Source organism: Lytechinus variegatus, chromosome 2, assembly GCF_018143015.1.
Source record: "Lytechinus variegatus isolate NC3 chromosome 2, Lvar_3.0, whole genome shotgun sequence".
Lineage (NCBI taxonomy): Eukaryota > Metazoa > Echinodermata > Echinoidea > Temnopleuroida > Toxopneustidae > Lytechinus > Lytechinus variegatus.
Window position 1 is genome coordinate 71,022,566 of NC_054741.1, and position 26,185 is coordinate 71,048,750.

Sequence of the window (26,185 nt, forward strand, 5' to 3'; positions counted from 1 at the left end):
AAAAAAAAAAAATCATGTATATTCTTTTGATCGCATTTTAGAACAGTTCAAAGAAAAATAGCACTCATTCATTTTTTCTCCTTTGAAAAAATCTGAGAGAAAAAAAAACTTAGTGCCGACCAATTTTATGGCAGTTGCCATTGCTTTCACAGAATGTGTTGATTTATTGCAAACTGGGTTGAGAGTAGAAACTTCAGAATTCGTCCGAGAATTCGTCCGAGAATTCGTCCTTGTCTCGTAAACTTATTCCTTTGCTGATATTAACGTTTTTCAGCGCACTTTAATGCTGTGTTCGGATTTTCATCACTGGAGTTGTTTTATATTTCAAATAATAAACATGTTACTCTGTTGTACTTTATATCTTATTCTTATCTCAATTCTCTTAAATGTCTCTTGACAGTGCTGATAGAAGTCACAGTAAATGGTAGCAACGAAATTTCCAAGCATGCTGAACCGATTCACTGTCGCTTCTATCATCATGAGTATTATAATTTAATAGAGAGAATGATCGTCAATAGGGGAGAGAGTAGACTGCGATGAGCGTGTATGATTGTCAATGAATGAAACTAGAGTTTGGAATCTAGAAATATGGAAGAGGGCCGAGAGTTAGTGAGAGTGAGAGCCGAGAGGTAAATCAGAGGGGGAGATGGTGAATACAGCAATGAAAAAAATGGTGGTTGTACGGTGAGATCATGAGAATGATTAAGGAATGATGAATGAGAACCCACCCCCCTAAAAAAATAATGAAAATAAAAATAAAGAAATTGACGTAAAATATAAATCGAAATTGAAAAGAGATTTAAAAAAATTAGAGGAAAAAGAGATATTGGTCCTGAGTGATTGTGAAGGATTAAATTGAAAATAAAAATAACGTGAAATAAAGTTGTTATCAATTAAATTAATCAGTTGCAAATAGTGCATTTATTACCCCTTACAACAAATTCGATGGGTTGTAGTGAGAAAGACGAGAAACTAAAAGAAGGCACAAATGAAGACAATTATTGTTTGGAAATCCGATTTATTTATTTGAACATAAATTTCTTAGAAAATAGTCATACCATAAGTAAGCAATCAGTGCCTAAACATTAACAATTAGATGAAAATAAAAATCAAACACTCATGAATGATTATAGCATATAGCATCATCCCCTAATTAAATTCCCCTTCCCCTCGTTGAAAAGTTGAACGAAGATAAAGCCATGCGGAAACATTCATCTCTTGGGGGAAAATGGCCCCCAATCTTTACTTTATGTGTGTTTTTTTTCTTATCAACTTCTCAAATTAACCATAAACAATTCGATGATCCCTCTACTCCCCCTGTCCCATTACAGTCGTAAAACTTCGCATCCCCACTTGGTCTGTATGTTCATGGTCGAATGAAATCTGACCAATGAAATCCTAGAAATTTCGGCACTTGCTCTTCAATCGGTGAGCTGAGTTTCGCGAGCAGACAATGCACGTGGCTGTATGTACCGATGCGACAATCAGCGACATGCGATTGGTGGTTTAGTTCACCCATCGAGCCAATTAGCGAAAGGCGCATTACATAGCACGCTTTCTTCGACACGCCCCTGGCCCTACTATGCCTACAGTTCAGTGCACTAGCGGGGGCTGCCTCGTATGTGATGCAATGGCCACTCACGTTTGGCCGGACTGTATATATGAATATTCATGATCCCGCACTGCATCAAACCATGGACATCATCTTAAAAGGGGACTGCATGCGCATGCGCCGGCCTAGTTGGCCTGTTGTACTGGTGCGAGCGCAGTTAATTTGGCAAGTATCCAAAATGTGGTCCAGGCATGGACGAGGAGGAAGACTCGCCATGGTAGAAATGTGGTTAACCAATATATCTGTCATCAGATAATCAAATTCGAGATAACAGTTGATTCGTTGAGCGCTATAACTTTCATGTCAACAAGATAGAGATAAAATGGTTTGATGTGACAGAGGACACGCGAGCACATTGCAGTCAATCAAGTACAAATTGTCTACCGGTACGCTACCTGAATGAACTATATATTTATCAGCCTATACCATTACCGAACCCCGAACCGAACCAATGTTCGGCAAATTTCTGCCGAACCTTGCCGAACCGAACCGAACCCGAACATGGCGCCTCACTTGCAGCACTAGTTATAATATACCACTTATTTATAATTAAGTAATAAATTTTAGTACTGGTGAAATAATAATTTTATCTATAAATTGTTCTTCAAAACGGCATTGCTAGCCGGAAGTACGTCATAAATAAGCGGTTTAAGGGTCGACGCACGTCACAACTGGGCGTTGTGGCATGCGCCTGTAATCCAAGCTTTGGGGAAGTTACAAATTGATGCAGAGGTTCGAGCCCTGGTCACGTCTTTCGGATAGTGACGTTAAAGGTCGGTCCCAGACCTAAATAATCATATCTGATTGATACACGTCTGACAAAACTCTCAAATACACACACACACGCTATTGTATTTCCGTTGTTTACACGTGGATCGAGCGGTCTATGTGGCATAGTTAGGTACGAAACCTTTATTTTTTTTTACATTTTTATCTAACATTTTTTAAAACCTTCCTACGAATTAGGCGTAGGAAGGTGTGAAAATCAATAAAATTCATAAATTTTACGTAATTTTTTGTCTTAAAAGATGGATTTCCTAGGAAAATCCATCTTTGTTTTGGTCATTCTCTTATGCGTGTATGGAGTGTCAAGACGTTAATGATGAAGAAGTATATGTCAGGATTCTAAAAGTCATCATTGCTTCCTCAAGACTAGGAAAAAAGGCATATTTATTGTAAAAAACGTACACCTAAACTAGCTTAAAAAGAATAAGAAGCTTAATTTCTTACTTTTCATCCTAATTTCACTCTATATCCATCCTCCGATTAGCCTCTCAACATGCTAAATTTAGAGCCAACATCGAGTTCCTCACAGTCACACATAAATAATACACTGCCAATTTCAAAGCAAAGCATCGTGAATCGCATGCGCGAGGGTCCGAGCTCAGACCCTTGCGCATGAGATGTTAAATACGTGTGAGGAGCTCGATGTTGGATGTTGGCTCTAAATTGCAAATTTTGAGGCTAACCGGAGGATGGATATAGAGTGAAATTAGGATAAAAAGTAAGAAATTAAGCTTCAGTTCTATGTTTTTTTTTCTTTTTTTACATGTTTGAGCTACTTTTTCTTTGAGTTTGAATCTTGAATGATTGAGTCTGCAATTAAAATTTAGATAGAGTATATCAAGCAATAAAGTTATTTTTTCATTTATTTTAACAATCAGAGTTGTTTGATATTTTTTGTTGTGTTTGTTGTTTGGATTTCGATAAACCTACTCTTTTTATTTCAGTAAACTTTGTTTTATATGAATAAACAAAGTTTTCCTGTGTCAATATTTCCGACAGGCCCTGTATTAGTTTACTGAATGCGTGCACCGTACCTGTTAAAATTTTGCAACACCCTTCCAAAGGGAACTTGAATGGGAAGATAATGAAAAATAGTAAAGAAAACACTCTTTCAAAGTCTTTAAACTCTTTATATTCTCAACAAATGATAAAATATGGTAAAAATAGCTCATCAGTATATCTCGACTTTCCAAAACAATCCCGAAAAACATGTTCATACAATACCATTTTCAATCTACTTGGCCAGAATATTTCACATGCGAAGAGGGATGCACTTGGAACAATGAAAGTTGATTTTGTATAAAAAAGAAAAATTATTTCAGCACAATTTTTACATCTTTATATTCTGTAGATATTTGTGTATCTAACTTACAGAGCTCCACACTAGCTTTGTTCTTGGTTGCCCCGAAGGTCCACCAAAATCATCAATGTCACATTCTTGATGGCCCGCAAGGCAAATTTGGTGGCCCTAAAACAAAAGAAAGCATTAAAATTTATCAAAACTTCTGTAGCCCAACTGGGCAATCAAGTGTGGGATTTTGAAGAATTTTGGTGGCAACTACTCTCATTTTTGGTTTCCCGGCCTGGGCCACTGGTAATGTCGAGCCCTGGTGTATACATGTATGGTGAAGTTTGATGAATTTAATAAGAATATTGCGTTTGACATGACTGAATATCTGAAAAATGATTAGTAATACGATCCACTACCATATGAAGGGGGCCCCATGTCTGCGCACAAAACTGACTTAAGATTACACCTCTAAACATGAAATTTTTTTTTTATTCCAAAACAAATTTCAGTTGATAATGTTCCTTATAATATTGAGTATCTACATGTGATAAATCTCGACAATAAAATTTCAACAAATATATTTAAACGTAATTTTTTTTAAAAAACCTTGGCGAGTCATTGTTAGATTGAACAAAAGAATGCTGCCCCGTTTCTGCGCAGCCATTCATTTTACACAGGATTCAGTGATTTTGATGAAAAAAGCTGCATTCTGGGGGCATGATATTAAATGCTTGAATATTTTTCCACCATTGTATGTCAGATTTTTGATGAATATCAATATCTGTCTAAATTTATTTTCTGGTGAAGAGTTTGTGGACATTGCATGTCTTTTATAAAAATCGCGCAGATATGCGTCATGCGCAGACAAGGGGCACTGCACAGACTTGAGGCACCTTACCTTAATTTTGATATAGGTACTTGATTTTCTTCTTTTTTTTTGATAATTGGAGCTATTCTATACTATGTTCTGAACATTGTAAAAATCTATGATGGATCAAAATTGTCATTTGCTTTGCTCACCCCCAACTTGTTGACTCTAGCCTAACCATGTAGAAATTCATGAAATGCACATAAACGTACTGTAGATTTTCAATTCATAAATGCTGTTTTTCCTCTTTTTTTTTAAATGTAGGTTATCGATTCTCTTCTTTTGCTATAAAACCATCCAATCCTCTAAGCTAGCATCACCATGTGGCCATGGAACAAGTCTCTTCCATAGTGGAGAATGCAACAGATGACATCGTTCAATATAGGGAGCTCTATGATGACTATCAAATATTCACAGCCCATGACTCAGATTTAAACCTTCCAGGTTCTGGACTGCATTCTGGGACTTCCACAAGTGGGTCCCTTTCTGAGCTGGATTTATCTCTCCCATCGACAGATCTGGACTTAGAGACCCGAATTTTTGGAAAGGTGAAGAAAGCTGGACAGACTGGTGTGCCCCAGAAGCGGAATAGCTTAGGGTCATCAGGATCCTTTGTGCAAGAACCGAGAACCACAGGAAGAGCCTCAAGACGTTCCCTTCGTATGGGCGAATCTGATCCTGAGGATCATGTTTTTCATCCAGAGATAGTACCCTTTGAACCATCAAAGAATCCTGTCACAAATAGCTCAAAAGATCCAAGGAACTTCTTAGAATCTAAGGCAGAAAATAACTCTACCAAGTCGGACCCCAATTCTGCAAGATACCTGAAGATTCTGATTCCGCAGAGGGACTTGCCCACTGCTGAAGGGCCTTCTGTTGAGACCTCTGTTAACCTATTTGAATCACTAAACATATCTGCTGCTGAACGGCTTCTCTTAGAGAGCCCAACAGACTCTCCATCACATTTTAAGCAGGCACAGCTTTGCCTGGACCCTGCAGACTCAGAAGTAGAAGGATCCTTTGTTGGACAGGATAGGGATAACACATTCTTATCGAGCACTCCAAGAAAACAGGACTTCACTCCATATCCCAACCAAGCTCTCCAGAAATCAGGCTCAAGATCATCTCAGGATATTAAAACAGAAATATTTGATTTTGAAGCAGAGTTGAAGAGACTTGTTGTGGAGATTTATTCAGACAAGGAGCCAGACTTTGCACCTGTTCCAGGATCTTTAAGCAGTAGGGAGGGCATACATTCAACTGATCCCAAAATGAGCCAGGCTAGGACAGAACTGGAGAAAGCATTTGGTGGAGGTGAGTTAATCCTTTTTTTATCAGCTAAACATACTACCTGCAGAGTTTCTAGGTTAGGAACTAAATTCAGGAATTTCCTGATTAGTTCTAAGAATCAAGCTAAGACAAAGCTATGAATTTCGTTATAATCAGATGAAAAGTAAGAAAGAAAAGAGGGAATACAGCATTTGAGAATTTCACTTTTCACACTGTAACAGTTACTATGATATGTACATGATCCAGGATGATATGAAATTGAGAGAGCTCTCAATACCACACACCTTTTTTTTGGTATTTTATTCTTACAAAATATTCAATATTTCAATTTATGAAGTATAGAATTTCAAATGAAATACAGTATAGAATATTTCAACTTAGTTATATATTTTTTTTTAGTATTGCCAAAAAGGAACTTATCACAATGCACTGAATACAGTGTATTTGAAAATGGACTATTCCACATAGTCAAACCTTTGTTAAAACTATGATGAGGAAAAACTTTAATATATACATGTATATATTTTATAAACGAGTCACTTGGGATTGGGATTATTGACAATGAATTCAAAAGACTGTGTCAACAGCAAATTTCATGAGGATAGGAAATTTGATTTTGAAGTAAAAGATATGATCTTGCATATGAAATGTCTTATAAACCCTGAATTAGGATTTTAGCCATTAAAGATATATATACACGTATGTAGGCCTAAAGAATTATTTTCAGTTGTGTAAATAATATGTTGAACATTCAAGTAGCAAAAGTTCTTTGTTCAAGAAAATGACATCATGTACATGTCAATATGCATTAAATTTGATGGTGGCTCAATCAGCCTTTTAAGTGTGCAATTTATTTTTTTTTCCAACTTGAAACTTTACAATATTTTTGATGAGTGACTGGTAACCTCATGTATACAAATTATTCAAATTTTCATCATGAATAGTAAGTATTATGGGGAAAGACCCTGCAAAGTTCTTCCCTTTTCCAAATGATGAACAGTGTTCCTCAGTTCATCGAGCCCACAACAGCTGATAGCATGTATCTAGCTTGCTGCAAATTAATATTGCTCTATGCTGTAGTCACTTTTCCTATAGCCACCATATGGCGAGTCGAAAATTGCTGTTTAAACATTTTTGTACTAGCTACTGTACATATGGGTGGTTTGAATGAAATTAGATAAAAGGCTGTTTTTGATTCTCCTTAGGGGAAATTTAATGCAACTGCAGCATTACATGTAATTTGAAGGCTGTACATACATGTACCGTATGTTAGCAACTGATTGACCTTGTACCCCCCCAAAAAAAAAAATAATAATAAGTTGGGCTTTTCCATTTGATGTGCTGGGAAACATTTCATGCAAATTTAGGAAGAAAATTCAAGAGGGTTGGATTTCAAAATGTTAGAAAATTTACTTGACATGGATTGATCCACATGTACAATGTACATCTAAAACTCTATTTAGATCATAAGGGTTGAGGGCTTTGCACTTGAAATGTGTGCGCACTTAAATGTAATTTGGGTTTTGTTACAAATTATCCCTGATTCTGATTTCTAAAAGTTGGCATATCTGAGTATGTATCATAATTCAGTCATAATTTGCAAAATGTTGAATAGGTTTTTAGGAAATCCTGTTCATATTTTGCCTATTTCTGGTTTACAAACGGCTTTAGCTAGAACGTCACCAGAATTTTCTAATAAGTAATGCGATTAGTTATTAGTGAAGTTTATGTTGAACAACTTGAACTGTAGAATAGTAACTGATTGTTTACAAAATATAATTGCTCTCATTGTAAATTTGTTGTGTGAATAGGACAGATGGTGCGCTCAGTTAAAACTCTCATAACATTCTGGTAGTTACAATGTACATGTACACTCTGCATGTCTGTGTAGATCTAATCCCAGGTTCCTATTATAGTACACTTTCATTTATTTTACAGCCGGTCTTTATATATCTGCAGTGCATGATGTGGGTGTGTCTATTTATTATTCAGGACCCATCCAAAATCTGTCTTTAAATGTTTGCATAGCATACACCAGATCATGCACTTACTAAAAAAGGCAACTCTGTCGGATGAGAAGTTCTGTGTATTATGGCTGATACCAAATAAACTCCAATTGTGTTTATTCACTGATTGGTATGATTTTCTCAATAATTTCATTATTTGCTTTCTTTGTACGTATGGCTGACAAGGATTTGTCTACGTCATACACTGTATAGTGCTGTAGCGTGTACATGTATTGTTAATGTTAGTAGTTCAGAATCTATGCAGTATTAATGGATAATTCTGATCTATCTTGTCATACTGGAAGCTGGAATGAGCTTGAATAGATGGTAAATTCTTTCAAGAGTATGTGCTGTGCTTGCTTTGAAGGAAAATTGGGAATAGCTGCTTGTGTTGTGATCTCTGTTCAGTGTAGATTTGAAAATTTAAACTTACAAAGTATACATCAAAGTGAGTTGGCATTTTTCATGACAGTGGATTCTGATTATACTACTGGTTTGTGGTGTTACTGTTGGGACTACACACAGTATGTAGCCTTGAGTTCTCTACCAACTTAATGTGCATGTTCATGTAAATGTATCATGTTACATAGCTGATTTCCTGTTTTTTATGCCAATAGATTTGATTTCTTCACAGGATTTATGTGTGCATATTATTGTAATTTTGGTTGATTTATTTTAATGTATTGTTTCACCAGTCAATGATGATCTCATGTACCAGCAGGGGTGGCGGGTGTGAGAAATACTGGTGGTACTTAGACCTAGATACTGGTAAATACCAGTAAATACATGTACATGTACCTCAATTTTTTAGGAAAATGGGTAATACACTGTAGTTGGGATTCGGAAATGCATGAAATACTTAAAAATGTACTTTTTGAATATTGTAAGTACATTGCTTTTTTAAAAGGTGTTTCTAAAGCACTTGCTAGAATTTTCCTGTACCCCTCTCCCTGTACACTACGCTCCAGGTGTGAGACTCTTCGAATTCCCTCAAATCTCTTTCCTCTCGCAGGTCTGTATCACAGCCTATCCCCATCTGCCTGTGATGTAGAGTCACATGAAATCTCACGCCTAGCTGGTCTTTGAACTTGGGATATATGGGGAGTGTTCATCAACACTTTTGTCTGACAAGTCGTCAAATCTAACAACTTTCCTTAAATTGTATTGGTGGAGTTAAGCACTGTTTCTATGGTAGCAGTCAGATAAACAGGACTCGTCGGACAAAACTTCCGACGAGTCCTTTCATGAAATGCTCCCCTGTGGGCCGTTTCATAAAGCTGTTCTTAAGTTAAGAGCGACTTTAAGAATGACTGGTAATACTTTCTTATGCGCGCAAACTATCACCAATGGATATATCATTTACCACAAGAAAGGATCACCAGTGGTTCTTGAAGTCGCTCTTAAATTACAAACAGCTTCATGAAACACCCACCTGGTCTCTTTGAGCCTTGAGTACGAAACATGAATACATGTTGGAGCCCCAATGAAACAAGAGAGAACTGTCTTTTCTTTTGCTAGAGCTAGGAGTATGAGTAAATTATGTATTGCACATTTTGGACTCTGTTTTCGAAAGGATGCAACATTGGCCATGTCAAATAGTACATTGTAAATGTGTAACCCTAGCAAAATTCTTAGTCTGTTTACTTTGAGCTGTAAATTTAGAAATATACCTAATTCAAATTGTTAAATTCACATTCAAATTGTGAAATTTTCAACAGATTTCCAGTTCATGGATTATACCCTTAGAAGTAGCCCATATCTGGAATTCATACTTTCCCAAGCTGCTTGGATTTTTAGAGACTGTTGCTGAAGAGGTGCAATTGATTGCAATTTAAAAAGAAATGAATTCAACTTGATTTTTAACCCATCAGAAGTGCACATATGCAACAGTCCTCTGTATATAGTGAGCAGTCCTACAGAGTACGTTGATCACACTACAAGTTTCCATTGTATATACCTAATACCCTCTCACATAGAGTTTTTCTACATTGAATTTCCTAACCTGCTATTCAGATACAGTACCGGTACTGTATGTTTGAACTGTGTATGTAATCTTTTTGTCAGAATCATAGTTTATTGGTCAATGAATTCTAATTTCCTCCTTTTTCCCAAACATTTTTGCAAAAGTTTCAGTACCGTAGGCAAAAATGTTGATAAACTGATCATGTACTTAAGAGATTTGTGCCTCATTCGATTGTATAATGGATTTAAGACAGTGGTGAGAGTGTAGAATCTAAGTCTTTTACTGAAAATTTCTTGAATATGAGGTCAGTATGAATGTTCATAGTATGAATGTAGGCTATAGTATGAATGTTTTAAACCTATTTAAATGTGTATTATTTGTTGTTTCAGGTGATGAATTTATAACTCCATATCAGAAAACCCAAGACACTCCAAAGATGTCTGAGGACACTATTAGCCAACTGGCCAATACATCAGACGCCATGGCCCTTCAGAAGTCAGTAGTCAGTAAGTAAAACAATGTTATGGAAATGCTTTATTGTTTAAGATCACATCGTATCAACTTGCCAAGCTGCAACGTGCTCAAAATTCTGCTGCTTGGGTCCTCAGTGGAACATCTCGTTTCACCCATATCACTCCAATTCTCAAAAATCTTCACTGGTTACCGGTATCTAAAAGAATAGAATTCAAAATCCTACTCCACACATGGAAAACATTGCATGGTCAGTCTCCTTTATACCTTCAAAATCTAATCTCTGAATACACTCCCGTAAGAAATCTCCGATCCTCTACTAATAAACAGCTAAATGTACAAAGAACGAATTTAACTCTGGGAGAAAAGGCATTGGCCTCATCAGCTCCATCTCTCTGGAATGCTCTTCCACTGACGATCCGATCAGCAGAATCACTTGAAGCATTTAAAAAATACCTAAAATCTTATCTGTTTTCTTCTTATTTTTGTTAAATATTGTTAGCTAATTTCATTTATTCATACACCCATACATATGCAAATTATTTTATCTGTAATTCCCAATCCCTCTGCGCCTCGGAATAGTTCACTAGATAGATGGCGCATAATAAATGCTGTGTTTATTAGGTGGTCTGTCATTTATGACAGATCACCTCTTAATTTCGTCAGAATTTTCTTTTTATTATTTATTTTTACGGATTTTCTTGTCGCCAAGTTATCTCAAAATGGACTTGGTCAATTTCATTGAATTTCATGTCATCTATAGGATCTGTCATGGACACGTGCAGTGAAGCTTTTCAAGGTCATCAGGTCATGATGACGTCATCTAGGCGCCATTTTGTAAAATCACATCAATCATATCTCCATTATCAATTATCAAAAATCAATCAAATTAACATCACATCAACTTCAAGTTAAGAATCATCAGGTCATGTCATCATAGGTCACCTGGAGGTCACGACGCACGCGTACGCGCGCGTCAAAATTTCAAAATGCTCAAAATCACTTTTTGACCAAACGAGAGTACGTTTCAGGTCATTTTAAGCATTTTAAAATTTTGCACGCGCCGCACACATGCGCGCGCGCTTCCGCGCGTAACGCCTTAATGCAACACAGAAACATCGTTTTTTTTACATCATTTCATTGATAATAAAATTCTGAACAATTTGATACCTTGATCAACCTTCTACGACCATTAATAACGAAATTAACACCCCTTGAAGTTTGCAGCACGTGTGCGCGCGAGCTCTCACTATAGGCCATATATGGGCAAAAACATGCCTCTTGAAAATTCACTGTAGCTCTTTAAATAGTCCATTGACCCCCCATTTTTTTTTCATATATCGATAGAGTATGAGTTGTAGATTTGATTTCATGTCATCAATGTCCCTAAATTATATCATGACGTCATCAAAATGGCACCTAAACTAAAAATTTCATTTTTTCAAAAATGACGTCATCAAATTTATGCAAATTCGGTTGTAACTTCTCGAATATAGATTGTTTTTCGCCCAGATTTCGATATGATGTAGTTTAGAATGTACTCTTTCTCCTCAGTAATCATGAATTTTCGTTTTGAGAAACGCATCATTGCGTAAAACAGCGATAAAAAGAGGCATGTCATTTTTCCTCATTTTGCGTGTAATCTCTATGGGACATGACTTTTTCTCAAAACTAGATTTGACATTCCGCTATTTCGTGAGACATATCTCCATAGTTTCTTGTCAGTTTTCCCTGAGCTTTTAGAATGTTTTAGCTGAGATTCTTGGCTTTCGGAAGTGCGCCCTCCATTTTTTGATCAGATGCCGGGATCATGCCCGTATTTCGCTTGCAAAATTTGAATTGTAATTCTCAAAATTGCTTACGTGTAATCTCTATGGGGAATATCGTGGCTCAATGGATAACGCATTTGACGTGTTGGTCCGTGTTGCTGACGTGTTGGTCCGTGTTGCTGACGTGTTGGTCCGTGTTGCTGACGTGTTGGTCCGTGTAGCTGACGTGTAGGTCCGTGTTGCTGACGTGTTGGTCCGTGTTGCTGACGTGTTGGTCCGTGAAGCTGACGTGTAGGTCCGTGTTGCTGATGTGTTGGTCCGTGTTGACTACGTGCTCTGCCGGCATGATCCGTGTAGATCCGTGTGAAGCTGCCGTGTTGATGCCGTGTTCAGTCATCTGGGGTAAAACTATCCCGGACCTCCCCGGATCATGCCGGCATTGCCGTGTTGATCCGTGAAGATCTGTGTCTATAAATCATGATGGCGAGAATAAAGACAGACCACCTAATTCGTCCGCATGACGAATTAAATTCTAGTTAGGTGGTCTGTCTTTGACAGATCACCTCTTAATTTCGTCAGAATTTTCTTATTACTTTATTTATTTATTTTTAACGATTTTCTTGTCGCCAAGTTATCTCAAAATGGACTTGATCAATTTCATTGAATTTCATGTCATGTATAGGATCTGTCATGGACACGTCAAAATAAGCTTTTCAAGGTCATCACAGGTCATGATGACGTCATCTAGGCGCCATTTTGTAAAATCACATTATCAATCATATCTCCATTATCAATTTTCAAAAATCAATCAAATTAACATCACATCAACTTCAGGTCAAGAGTCATCAGGTCATGTCATCAAAGGTCACATGGAGGTCACGAAGCTCGCGTACGCGCGTGTCAAAATTTCAAAATGCTCAAAATCACTTTTTGACCAAACAAGAGTACGTTTCAGGTCATTTTAAAGGAGAAATATATTGAATATGAATGTGGTCTTATTATATATCAATGGAAAGGTAATGATGTGGGGATCATCAGTGGGTCATTCAAAAATACCGAAAATAATACAAAAAGGTGAAAATCGCCGATTAAAAAACGCTAAAATGCCCCTCCGAAATATGCCTCGCATCGGTCTCTGAATTGACTGGAATTTGATGACGTCACTGTCTGTACGAGAGGCGTGATTGGCTCTCCCACGTGAAGCTCCACTTGCATGCAAAACCTGTTGCGTGGGTACGTTTTCTCCACACTGTCACTGAATACTTCTATCACGAAATGAAAGAAAACCCAGAATTTTATCTAGATTTGGATTTTCAAATTGATGATTTTAAAGATGAAGGGAATGATGATGAAGTGAACAACACAGTGAGGTAGTTGGAGGTAAATAATGGGGGAACAATGCCGATGATTATGATGAAAATTCAACTTGCCTGACGATCACAAGTAAAGTCATGTACATGCCGATTCGCTACCAACTCATGCAGCTGCTGCTACAAGTGGTAGCTATACGTACACCGCGCGGGCCCAATTTAATCCATGAAAATGAATAACCACATCCAGAGAGAGTCTATCATAAGAAGGAAAATAATGATATAACTGTACTTACAAACAAGTGAATAATCCGAATTAACCTGAAAGCAAATCAACTCAACGAATAGCAGCAGACGATATGCACCGACGATAAACTTCATGTGGCTGGGATAGATTGTCACTCGTTCTGTTAGATGTAATTTGTAACTCATTAATTTGACAAAATTACGAAACTCGGGGAATTATTTATATATAAAAATATAGTAACATCTCTTATTATTTTTTGTATTACGATAAAACCTCTTTTGAAGGAAAACGTTGAGATAAACTAAAATTACTTTTAAATCCCCCCCAACATGCGTAGCTTGTATGTCATTGCAAACAAACCATCGCAAACATGCACGTATTCCTTCCTTGCTGATTGAGAGCTGTGCAACACGTGCATAGATCTATTCTCTCAGTCTCAGCCAAGGCGAGCAAACAATACGGCATGTGTTGTTGCGATGGTTTGTTTACGATCACATAATGCTACATTTTACGCATGATGGGATGATCTTTTACATCTAATTTTAATTTACCTCAACGTTTTCCTTAAAAACAGGTTTTATCGTAATTCAAAAAATGATAAGAGATGTTACTATATTTTTATATAGAATAATAATTCCCCGAGTTTCATAATTTTGTCAAATTAATGAGATAAAAGTTACATCTAACAGAACGAGTGACAATCTATCCAGCCACATGAAGTTTATCGTCAGTGCATATGCCATATCGTCTGGTACTATTCGTTGAGTTGATTTGCCTTCAGGTTCGGATTATTCACTTGTTTGTAAGTACAGTTATATCATTTTCCTTCTTATGATAGACTGTCTGGATGTGTTTATTCATGTTCAGCATGAATTCAATTTGGCCCGCGCGGTGTAGCTAGCACTTCCAGCAGCATGAATGGGTAGCGAATCGGTATGTACATGACTTTACTTGTGATTGTGTTGCAAGTTGAATTTTCATCATCATCATCATCGGCGTAATTCCCCCAATTTACCTCCAACTACGTCACTGTGTTGTTTCACTTCATCATCATTCTCTTCATCTCAAAATCATCAATTTGAAAATCCAAATCTAGATTAAATTCTGGGTTTTCTTTCGATCATTTCGGGATCGAAGTATTCAGTGACAATGTGGAGAAAATGTACCCTTGCAACAGGTTTTGCATGCAAGTGGAGCTTCACGTGGGAGAGCCAATCACGCCTCTCGTACAGACAGTGACGTCATAAAAAAATCCCCAATTTCGCGGACGTAATTCTGCGTGTTTGAAGCATTCAGAGAGAGAACTTTAAACTATCAATTAACTGAGTTTCATCCGTCTCCATGATAAATGATGTACACCATCGTGTTCTCCTTATTTTCTCCTTTATTGTGATATATGATTCTCCAGTTTTACGATTTTCAATATATTTCTACTTTAAGCATTTCAAAATTTTGCACGCGCGCACGCATGCGCGCGCGTTTCCGCGCGTAACGCCTTAACGCAACGCAAAAACACCGTTTTTTATACATCATTTCATTGATAAGAAAATTCTGAACAATTTGATACCTTGATCAACCTTCTACGACCATTAATAGCGAAATTAACACCCGTTAAAGTTTGCAGCACGTGTGCGCGCGAGCTCTCACTATAGGCCATATATGGGCAAAAACATGCCTATCGCAAAATCACTGTAGCTCTTTAAATAGTCCATTGACCCCCAATTTTTTTTTCATATATCGATAGAGTATGAGTTGTAGATTTGATTTCATGTCACCATTGTCCCTCAATTTGATCATGACGTCATCAAAATGGCGCCTAAACTAAATATTTCATTTTTTCAAAAATGACGTCATCAAATTTATGCAAAAAGTAAACTTCTCAAATATAGATCGTTTTTCGCCCAAATTTTCTCTGTCTAATATAACATATCTATCTGTTTAGATATGTATATCTATCTATTGTTCTATATATCCATCAATCTATCTGCCTGTCTCTATCTATCTATCTTTATATATGTATGTCTGTCTGGCTATCTATCTATATCAATCTATTTGTCTCTATCTATCTATTTATCTATCTACATGTCTGTCTGTCTATGTTTTATTAATATAACCACCTATCATTTATCTCTCAATCGATCACTTGATCCATCCGTCGCTCCATCCATCACTCCATCCATCTATATATATAATCATCTATCTTGTATGTATTTGTTTGAAGATGTATGTCTGACGACTGTCATCACCACATTAATAATCACATTTAGCAATGGTCAAAACTTATTCTTAGGTTGTCTACGATCAAGATTATCAATGTATCTAAATTATTCATTTCATACATTAGCCGACATTGGATGACAAATCATGACAGACCACCTAATTCGTCCGCATGACGAATTAAATTCTAGTTATTATTATTATTACATTACTACATGTACACAATGTATGTAACTTACATACATTGTGTACATGTAGGATCTGCTGTATAGACCTCCATGAACAGACCTTAATCTAGGTGTACCATAGTTTGATCAAGGAGATATCTCTCCTTGGTTTGATAAAACTTATCATTTTCAAGTGACAATTGCTCCACAGCATACATGTGTATATCAAAATGAAGGTTTGCAGTGAAGTTATCAGCTGACCATGAAGTGGTGCCATAAGCAAGACCTTTTACTTTGATCTTTTCAGTGTACTATAAATTTTTACCATCATATAAGGGCAAATAAGAGATGCTACCAGCAGAATCCCCCAATGGAATAAACTCCCAGATAAGATAAGGGAGGCTACAACGATCCCAAAATTTAAAGAACTCCTGGAAAAGATTCAGATAAATGAAAGTATACTTCCGATTTCATGCAATGCTGCAAAAAACGTATGGGACAGCCACCTCAGGCATTTGTACGTCACAAACCATCCAGATCCTACATGTATGTCCGAGTGAAGACAAAACCATTTACATGTAGATGACTTACAGTGTGTTACCACCCTCCCCCCCAAAAAAAAAAGAAATCCACAAACCTAAAGGTACAGTGTACAATGTACATGTATGAACATTACATTCATCGTGAGAGTTATATTTATTTCTTGTCAGCAGCTGAATTAAAGAGGGTTGTAAAGCAGCGTAAGAAATAAATGAGGGTGAAGGGCAATATCGCCCTCATGACAGTCCAAATCGCCCCCAAAATTCCCCAAGAAAATTAATGCTTTGGGGCGACCATTCTTCCTATAATCGCCCAAGGTCTGTAACAAATAATATTCAAGACTATTTAGAAAGTCAATATTCTTTATGGCAGAATAATGGTGTTTGCTTTTACTGCATTATTGCTTGCTGTCCTTCCAAAGTGCCCCCTATTTCCTTAATTACCCAAATTTGGAAAAAAAAAGGTTGCTCCCTTAAAGTAAAAATTATTTCGTATCCAGGGCTCTGTAACACAAAGGTTTGCGATGGATTGCAAATATGAAAGAACCGCACTGATTGGTTCCTGGTCAGTATTTTAAACCAAATGCACGTCAAACATTGACGTTGATTGGTTAGATCATTTGAGTGGGTTCTAGATAAGTTTTCTGTGGAATAAAATGTCTACATGTAGATCCTTTTCTAACTTTTCATCCTGCACTAGCTCCCCAGTCTTTTTGTTCTGACCGAACAAATTCGTTGACTTTTGATTTAATTTTGTCATTGTCATTATATTTTTGCCTGTTGGATTCTTTGAAAATACTGATGCAAGGATTTTAGAAGACTTTGAACTCATTAATGAGTGCCCAGAAGCCTAACTAATAACTTGTTCCCCTGCTATATTTGTTATTGTAAATTACTGATTGGCTGCTTTCGGGAATAGATTTGCTTTAATTGTGTTCTCTTTTCTTTCTTTTTTCTTTAAGTCCATCAGTAACACTATGAATTTCTCTCTTTCTCCCTCACATCATTTGTAATTTTATGATTTTTTGGCTGACCACTGACATCCTTCATTAAGGATTGTTTCAATCATCATCTTTTCACCAGGTGATTCATCTGTGAAACCAGCCAGCATGGACGAGATAGCTGCCATCTTAGCATCTGTCAAGCAAGGTGCATATCAAAGGGACCAATCACTAAGCAGCGTCAATACAACCCTCCAATCGTCATACAATAACAATCTATCTATTGATGATGATGATACCCCATATGAAAAGGTAAAGATGTGTTGCATAAATTATCAGATTTGGCCAAGAAATGTGAATATTGTATTTCTTGGTCTTTACAAACTGGTGAGGTCATGAGATAGATATATGCTGCATTTTCTCCCAGTAAATGGGATGAAATGTACATGTAATGGGTTCAATCAATTTTATTCATATGTGCGTACTATATGTAGTGCATTGATATCATGAAAGCAATCTTGAATGCTTCATATATATCATTTTAATAGATAAAGTACTTATATGTAGATGATTCAAATTCAAATTTATTAAGAAAATTAATATAAAGATTGAAGAACAATCTCACAGTGTATAAGGACATAAACATATATGAAATATACCCAATTTATGTTTTTAATAGTTGATTTATATATAAAGTAAATATAGTGATTAGATTACAGAAACAATTCAACAATATAATTGTTCATTAGCAAAAAAAAAACAAAAAAGGTGCTAAGGACAATCAAACACCTGAATAGCCCCCATAAATTAAGATTGAGTTTAATCAAAAATATTTCAATTTTTGTTAAATTTAAGGAAAAATAGCCTCCCCCACAAAAAAGAAAAAAGTATTAACTTTTTCCTTTCATGTTTCTCTTCGTTATCTAGGTACATAGCTACAATTCAATGTCCTCACTGGATGAAACTCCATCAAAAATACCTGCAGACTATGTGGAGCCTGAGGTTACCCCTACTGAAGTTAATGGAATAGACCCATCAATAGAACCTGCTCTCACTCAAACAGGCAAAGGAGGTGAGAATACTTCATCTGGAGGGGATGCAGCCCCCAATCATCTTGAGGGACCACAACAACCAGAAACCCAAGAGAAGAAGGTTGTGACAACAAAGAAGAGACCAACTTCCCTCTTAGCTCAGAATACCACCCTGGCCATAAGCAGTGCAATAGCTCACAAGTACAAAGTCCCCCCTCCTGACGAAGCATTATCACCTACCAGCATGGCAGCACCAAAGGAACCAAGGCTCTTCAGGAGCCCAGTGGCGGCCATCACCACTGCAAAAGGAGGGATGATCGCCACCATGGAGGGACTTGAGAAGACAAAACCAAAGAAGAAGAAAACCAAGAAGGGTACCAAGAAGAATGCATTAAGCACAAGGATAATGTCAGACACTGATACAGAGCCACCGAGTGATACTGAACTGATGGCTCAAAGACAGGCTGAGAATGATAGTAAAATCACACCTACTCCATCTGAAGGTAATACTTAATATTATAATCACTTGAAATGGCAAGCTGAATTGGTAAAAGCAACAGAAGGTTGTGATATTCATACCTCTGCCGACTGTAGGTAGTGCCTGAGGCATTATGTTTTTGGGTTGTCCTTCCTTCTTGTTTTTGTGCTTGCGATAATTTAAGCAAATTATTTCCTTAAATGGATTTGATTAACAATGTGAATTGATGGTTTCACAATATAGAGTATGCAATATAGTTAAGATCTGGCAATGGCAGAGGCATAGATTTTGACTGATTGCAGTCAAAAATGAAGCTATTATTATTTTTTAAGTAGCTACAAGATGATACAAAGATGATGCTAGTCTTAAAATTTTCTATCTTTCTAAGACTAAAGTTTACAAAGTGGAGAAAGACAAGAGAAAACTTAGCAGGACATTCAATTACATCTTCATCTACAGATTCTATGAGTGCCAAAGATCAAGTTGCAACCAGCAAACCCTCCCCGCCTTCTCAGGACAACCAACAGAATCAACAAGAAGAGAAAGAACCGACAAGAGAGAGCCAAAATGTGCCTCCTGCTGAATCCCAGGTAATACCCAATGAACAGCAAACAGTCACAACCTCTGCCCCAGAAAACACACATGTGCCTGAGCAAGTGCCAGCTTCCGCTCCAGACTCAGCTCCCACCCAACCAACCTCAGAGCCTTCATCTGGATCCTTCCTTGGATCCCTGTTCCCATGGGGTAGAAGGTCTGCTGATAAGCCAGCTGCACCGGTCAATGAGAAAGTTACTGATGTAGTATCATCAGCCAATCAGAATGCAGCCTCCCCTCCATCAACTAATCATGGAGAGCAATCGAGGGACAGTGCTAAGAACGTCAGCGCTCTGGATTCAGATATGCATAGTGACAGCGTTGATTCTGGCGTGGGCTTTGTTGGTGGAGTGAATGGAGATCTTGGGACACCTACAGCCCATGTCCAGACACCACAACCTATTTCTTCTTCTACTCCCACCTCTACCAATATCAGGAAAGGTAGGCATTTCTCGCTTTGGTTGAACCCAATCTTGGCACAGTTTCATGAATTCATCAGCTCTGACACTTGTTTTTCACTCATAATCACTGATCAGTGCATGCCACCCAATCAGAACCAAGATTTTCTGCAATTTACTTCAGGGAATAACAGTTTGTCAGTAACAAGCTTTATAACAAGTGCCCTGTACCCTTCTATCTTTTTTTTTTGCTAATAAGGTTTATTTTAGCTAACGATACTATATATCTGTACTTCAACACCAATAACATTAATAATAGAATTTTTGTATGAGTTATTTAATATCATTTGTGCAGGAGAAGATGTTCCAATTTGATTGTCCAATGTTATTCAGTCACTATCTGATTTACTTGTTTAAAAATTTGAAATTATGGTGTGTACAGTAGTACTAACAGAATTTAGGAAATGAGTTGAGGAATATGAGGATGTTCTATGAATTACATGTAGGTAAAATTAACTTTTGACCCACATGATAAATTATGAACAGGTAATGGAAAATCTATTTGTAAGATGAGGTATCATATCTGTTTTATCGAATGTGCTATTCATTTCCTTTATGTATACAGAAAGACCCAATGAGATCATACCTAGGCAAGAGACCCCACAGTTTAATCAGGCATCTCCTACTGTTGACCAACTCCAGCAAGCTTCTTCCAGCAGGCATTCCCAGCTACCAGCACCATCCCTTGTGACCAGTCAGGCTAGGCCAGTAGACCTGGGGAGGTTGAAGTCAACACCCTTACCAAGAGCCTCTACTTACCAGACTTCAAGGTAAAAAGAATCATTCAAATGAACTATAACGAAACAATAATAATGATAATAATAGTCAGGTTTTAGTATAGCGCATGACAAATGTGTCTCTATGCACTTCAGAAAATAAAGGAGAGGAGGAGATGTTTGGGGGTTCACTTTGTTGATGTTAGGTTTTAAGGGCTGTTTCAGTTCCACTAGAAATCAAATGCTGTAAGCAGCAAAGGAACAAAATAATGGAAGGGATTTATGGCACCTGTTCTTATTCCAGTTGGTTTAAAAGTTGAATACTTGCACTACAATTCATCTGGTTTATCATTAAAGTGGGGGTGATTGTTTGTAATGCCCAATCAAATTATGGCTAATTGTCCTTGATCAGATGGTTTATTTGTGTGTATACACTTTATTTTTTACATTTTGTAAAATGACCATTTGAGCCTACCTGGAAATCTGATATAGTAGTAAACATATTTTTGGCATTTTTCTTGCAACGAAAAGTAACCTTGACAAGCTTCTTTACTAAAATTGCACAAACCTTGTTTACTTCAGGTATTCTTCTCCCTTTGAGGATCAAGGAGCAGAAGATGAATTGCAGACTGTCCTAAGAGAGAAGGCCAAACTTGAAGGACAGTTGGAGATGCTGACAGCAGAGACCGAGTCAGCCCTGCAGGCCAGGACGCAGCTACAGAGCCAGGTTGCCATTTTACAAGCAAAGCTCAAGGTATGTGTCAGCAGGGATGGAGATGAGAATAAAAGTTTTATGAAACTATATTATGATAATTGGTAGGGTATGAGTGAAAATTTCCTTAAAAGATACTCTTTGAACAGTTCTAACATGCCCTTGATGATGTTTTGACAGTACTTTAAAGAAGTGATAACTTTGGGTAAGTGTACCAATTCCGGAAGAAAATAATATATATAATTTGTTGATTAAGATAAAGTTCATGTTTGTAAATTTAAGGGATCATCCTTACGTAATTCCGTAACAAGCAGGTTACCTTTTGGTCTGTTGTAATGCAATAGTAATGAGTGTTTATCACCAAATATTAAATTGTGCACCAGGCAAAGTAAATCTCTAGGTGGTGTTTCACAAAGATTTAAGTCTGAATAAATTGTAACACGAATAAAATGTAACACATCTCCACATTGGTCAGATCATTCTCAGAGGATGATATATAGTCGTTAGGTTACATGCTATATGCCATGTGCATGTTGGTGTTTAACTCTTGTGAAACACCTCCAGGTCACATGTATGCTCTCAACCAATCATTTGATTAGAATCCACTTCATATATCTTATGAATATACCATGCATATCACAATTTATTGAGAACATTATGTTGCTACTATCTTCAACCCTAAGGCCCAGGGATCAGGAGGAGATAGCTCCAGTCACAACCGCTCTGCCCTTGAGGCTGACATCCGTTCCCTGAAGCAGAACAAATCTGACCTGGAGCAAGCCATAGCACAGCTCCAGGTGGAGCTAGAACACAAGGAGGCTGATCTAGAGGGTCTGCGTAGGGAGCTCCATACGTCGGAGGCAACCACCCAGAGACTGAGGAGTAAGCTGGAAGATGTCAAGAGGGAGATTGCAGGAAAGGATGCTTCTGTTTCTCAACTCCAGGACAAAATGGCTGCCATGCAAGGACAGGCAAGAACCTTTACTTACTGTAATCACTTTATTTGTGCATGGAGCAGCAGCCCCTGTAATACTAATCAAAATCATTGCTGCATAATTGCCAAACATCCATAATATTTATTTTATAGATTCTTGCTGCAAAATGGAGGATTTTACTCTAAAATACATGGAGTATTGTTTCATCTCCCCAATTCATTCATGGACTCCATAAGAGTGTAAGATTCGTAATAAGCTTTATTATCAAAGTTTGTGGATCTGATTATCCATGGAGAAGGAGAATAATGATATTGGTATCAGATGATATTTTTTCCAGCTACAATTTCATTCTGTAAATAAATATGTCAAGATTTAATTTTGTATTTCCATGTGTTAATGTTGATTAATTGTTATGGATTGTTATGATATCAATCTAATTATATTAAATTAGCAAACAGTAATGTTTCCCTTTACTCTTAAACTAGTTCTTGTTAGCTTTACCTAAATGAAAATCTTGCTATTATTCCATCTAGGTGGACCAAGCAAGACAGGACCAGGTCATGGCTGGGGCCAAGCTTTCCTCCTTACAGACAGATGTTGAGTCTCTGACCAAGGCTAGGGACTGGTTCCAGGAACAGCTTGGCTTTGCTCAGGAGACCAGAAACCAATTACAAGGAGAGCTAGCAGCTTCCCAGATGACTGTTGCCTCGCAGTCTGCGACTATTGAGAACCTCAGGACTGATAACACAAAGGTATGTATTGATGATGATGATGGTGATGGTGGTGATGATGATGTTGATGGAGATGTTGGTGGTGATGATGATATTGGTGGTAATGATGATTATGATGATGATAATTATAATGATAATGACAATCTTGAAAATGGTAATGATGAGGACAATGATGATAACATGGATGGAGATGATGATGATGATAATATAGATAACAAAATGACATGATGTTTTATAGTGATCATGATGATAATAATGATATTCATATCAACAGAATTAGTAGTAACAGAAATTTTATTAATGTGTACTTGTTGATTCCAAGGAATGTTCAAGTTTCAAGATGATCCCAACAAACAGTGAAATAAAAAAAAGTTGGTGTAAAGTGAAATACACTCATGTGTTGGCCTTCAGTTAGGATTTAAAGATTCTTTAGAATGAAGATATTAATGTACAATCTATGATATGACTCCTTCAACATTATAAACACCATGGATTTTTTAATATCAATTTCAGGTGAAGCAACAACTGAATGAGGAAAGACAGCGCATGTTGCAGGAGAAAGAACAAATTGCCAAGAACCTTGAGACCATTGAAGCTGATATCTTCACCAGAGAAGCCACTTTCTCAGCTATGCAGAGGGAGAAGACTGCTGTCCAACAGGCAGTATTTGCTCAGATGGACCAGATGGAAGAAGAGAAATACAGGTAAGACAGGAAAGTTTTTGAGTATCCTCTGAATAAAATTAATCAGTAAAATACAAAGCAGTGATATCTGTTGGTGCTGCTTGAGCTTTTGCAATATTTGTATCATTTTCTTTTACCTTAAAATGAATCGGGAATACATGAAATGCGAAAGAATATTTTTTGCCAAAAATCTGTTTTTCAGCCCTGGGGTCTGCTATTGTTTTGGGGAGTTTTGAATTCCTTGTAGAATGCTTCTACAGACATTTAACAACTGTTCATCCTATCTTACTTGAAGGGGAGGGTGGTCATACTTGGAGGGGGCAGTAAGCAGATTTATACATGAATAATTGAGAAACAATCAAGAAATTTAGTCCCTTTTTTTTTGTTGAGCATAATTGCATGGTTTATTGTCTGTATACTTGAGTCATCACTCTGATATATCTTGCTGGCAGAAGGCTGTGTATCCCAATCCATATGTTTATACATGATTGAGCTGAAAATTGTATCAAACTGCAAAATGACATCTGAACAAATATCTGAAATTTAAAAGTAATTGAAGTTGAAAGTACTTTGCCTAAAAAGATGCCATTTACTTGTCTTCAAACAGATTGGCAGGGCTGGTAGCATCAGCATCTGAGTTAGAAAGGCAACTGGAGGTCGCTCGACAGGAGCTAGAAGCCAAACATGCAGCCCTTGTGAATCTAGAGGCAGAGAAGAGAGAATTGGTGAAGGGGGTAGCCCTTGCTGAGGTACAGAAATTAATCCATATAGAACACCTTGTTTCAGTTGTTATTTGACTTACAGCATAACAACTATTAACATCTCTGAATGATGTGGAGTAATCAGGATGAGCGTTCACATGACTAACACTAAAAATAAGTTTATTTATGAATAAAAAAAAACCAAGCTATTTTTTGTGTGAAATTTTCTGATGAAAAATGATGTGACATGCTAGACCTTTCCTCATGCTCAGTATCAGTGAAGTCTGTTTTTTGTTGATTAAAAAACTGGTTAGAAAATTTGTAAGAATATATTTTGGATGATAATTTTAATGAACTTTGCTCTGACTCTTTGCTTTCTGCTGTATTTGAATTTGGACTGTTTTTTGTCTTTATTTTATTGAATGGTTCTGATAATGATTTTTATCATTACTTGGTGGTTACATTAGTAATGCAAATCTTGTTTAATCAATTGATTCAACAGGAGGCACTGGCAGCTCGAGAAACTGAAATGCAAGCCTTACAAATAAAGTGCAATAATGTGGAGCAGAAACTAAAGGAAGAGCAAGGCAAGTCAACAGGACAGGATGATGAGGTTCGCCAACTCAGAGCAGACAAAGCTTCTTTAGAGGTAGCTTTAGCAAGTGCCAATGAAGAGAAACGCACATTTGATGACTCCCTACAGAAGCTACGGGGAGACCTTGGTCGGGTGGAGACAGGATTTAAGCAGATGCGACAAGACCTTGGTGCAAAGACATCTGAGTTGGAGGCTGCTCAGATGGAAGGACAGCAATTGAAAGAACAGCTTAAGGTCCAGGAACAACAAGTGGAGACCCAGGAGGCTAACCTAGAGGCATCCATTGCAGCCATCGGCAACAAAGATGCCATCATAGATGAGCTTCTTGAAGCCAAGGGAAAGCTGGAGAAGGAAATTGAGGGGTTAAGGCGGGACATGCAGAGTACACGCAACTTCCAAGAGTCATCAGCACAAGCAAATGCTGGCCTACAGGTTGAACTGTCCAAAGCCAGGGAAGGATTCCAGATGTTGGAGAATCAACTCCAGAATGCCTTAGAAGAGAACGCCAACCTCCATGGCCAGCTGGAGTCTCTCACTGAGGATCAAAAGCAGCTGGAAGGCCTCATGGATGAGAATGCTGCACTTCGCCAGAGAGCTGCTGACACCCAGAGCTCCATGCATCGTGACTTGGCAGAGCAGAAGGCCAATGTGCTGCGGCTTGGGACTGACCTAAGTAATGTCCAAAAGGAACTGAGGGAGAAAGAGCGTGCTTATGAAGATCATATAGCAGCTCTCACCAGTCAACTGCAGGATACATCAGTAGCTAAGGATCAAGTTGAAAGGGAACTTAATGAAAGAACTGCTGCTGTGGCTCAACTTAGCAAAGAAGAGCAAAATAAACTCTTGAATGAGTTGCAGGTTAGAACAAAATTCTCATTTATTATAAGTGTTAAAACAATATATTTTTTTCTTGCTATATAAAAATTCCCCCCGTGTTAGGTCTGATGCTCCATTGGTTCAAATCATGTCAACAAAATATTATTTCACAGTTTCTTTTTAATAAATTCAGTTGTTTTTTTCCACAAATTTGTGGAAAAACTATATCAGATACAGCCATGAAAAGACAAAATTGTC

General features: G+C 37.3%; 1 protein-coding gene across 2 annotated transcripts in view; it reads left to right on the forward strand.

The window, feature by feature from the left end:
- Nucleotides 1-26,185, forward strand: part of LOC121408887 (golgin subfamily A member 3-like) — a 42,913-nt gene that overhangs the window by 7,844 nt on the left and 8,884 nt on the right. The window contains exons 2-13 of one of the 2 annotated variants that reach the window (XM_041600576.1): nt 4,822-5,871; nt 10,206-10,322; nt 17,620-17,789; nt 18,405-19,011; nt 19,446-20,021; nt 20,604-20,808; nt 21,337-21,508; nt 22,150-22,437; nt 22,935-23,153; nt 23,646-23,836; nt 24,423-24,564; nt 25,019-25,969. In XM_041600576.1, coding sequence (XP_041456510.1) covers nt 4,887-5,871; nt 10,206-10,322; nt 17,620-17,789; nt 18,405-19,011; nt 19,446-20,021; nt 20,604-20,808; nt 21,337-21,508; nt 22,150-22,437; nt 22,935-23,153; nt 23,646-23,836; nt 24,423-24,564; nt 25,019-25,969 — 4,623 coding nt within the window. In that variant the 5' untranslated portion in view covers nt 4,822-4,886. The remainder of the gene's footprint in view (nt 1-4,821; nt 5,872-10,205; nt 10,323-17,619; nt 17,790-18,404; nt 19,012-19,445; nt 20,022-20,603; nt 20,809-21,336; nt 21,509-22,149; nt 22,438-22,934; nt 23,154-23,645; nt 23,837-24,422; nt 24,565-25,018; nt 25,970-26,185) is intronic. The other variant, XM_041600577.1, reaches the window with a different exon arrangement.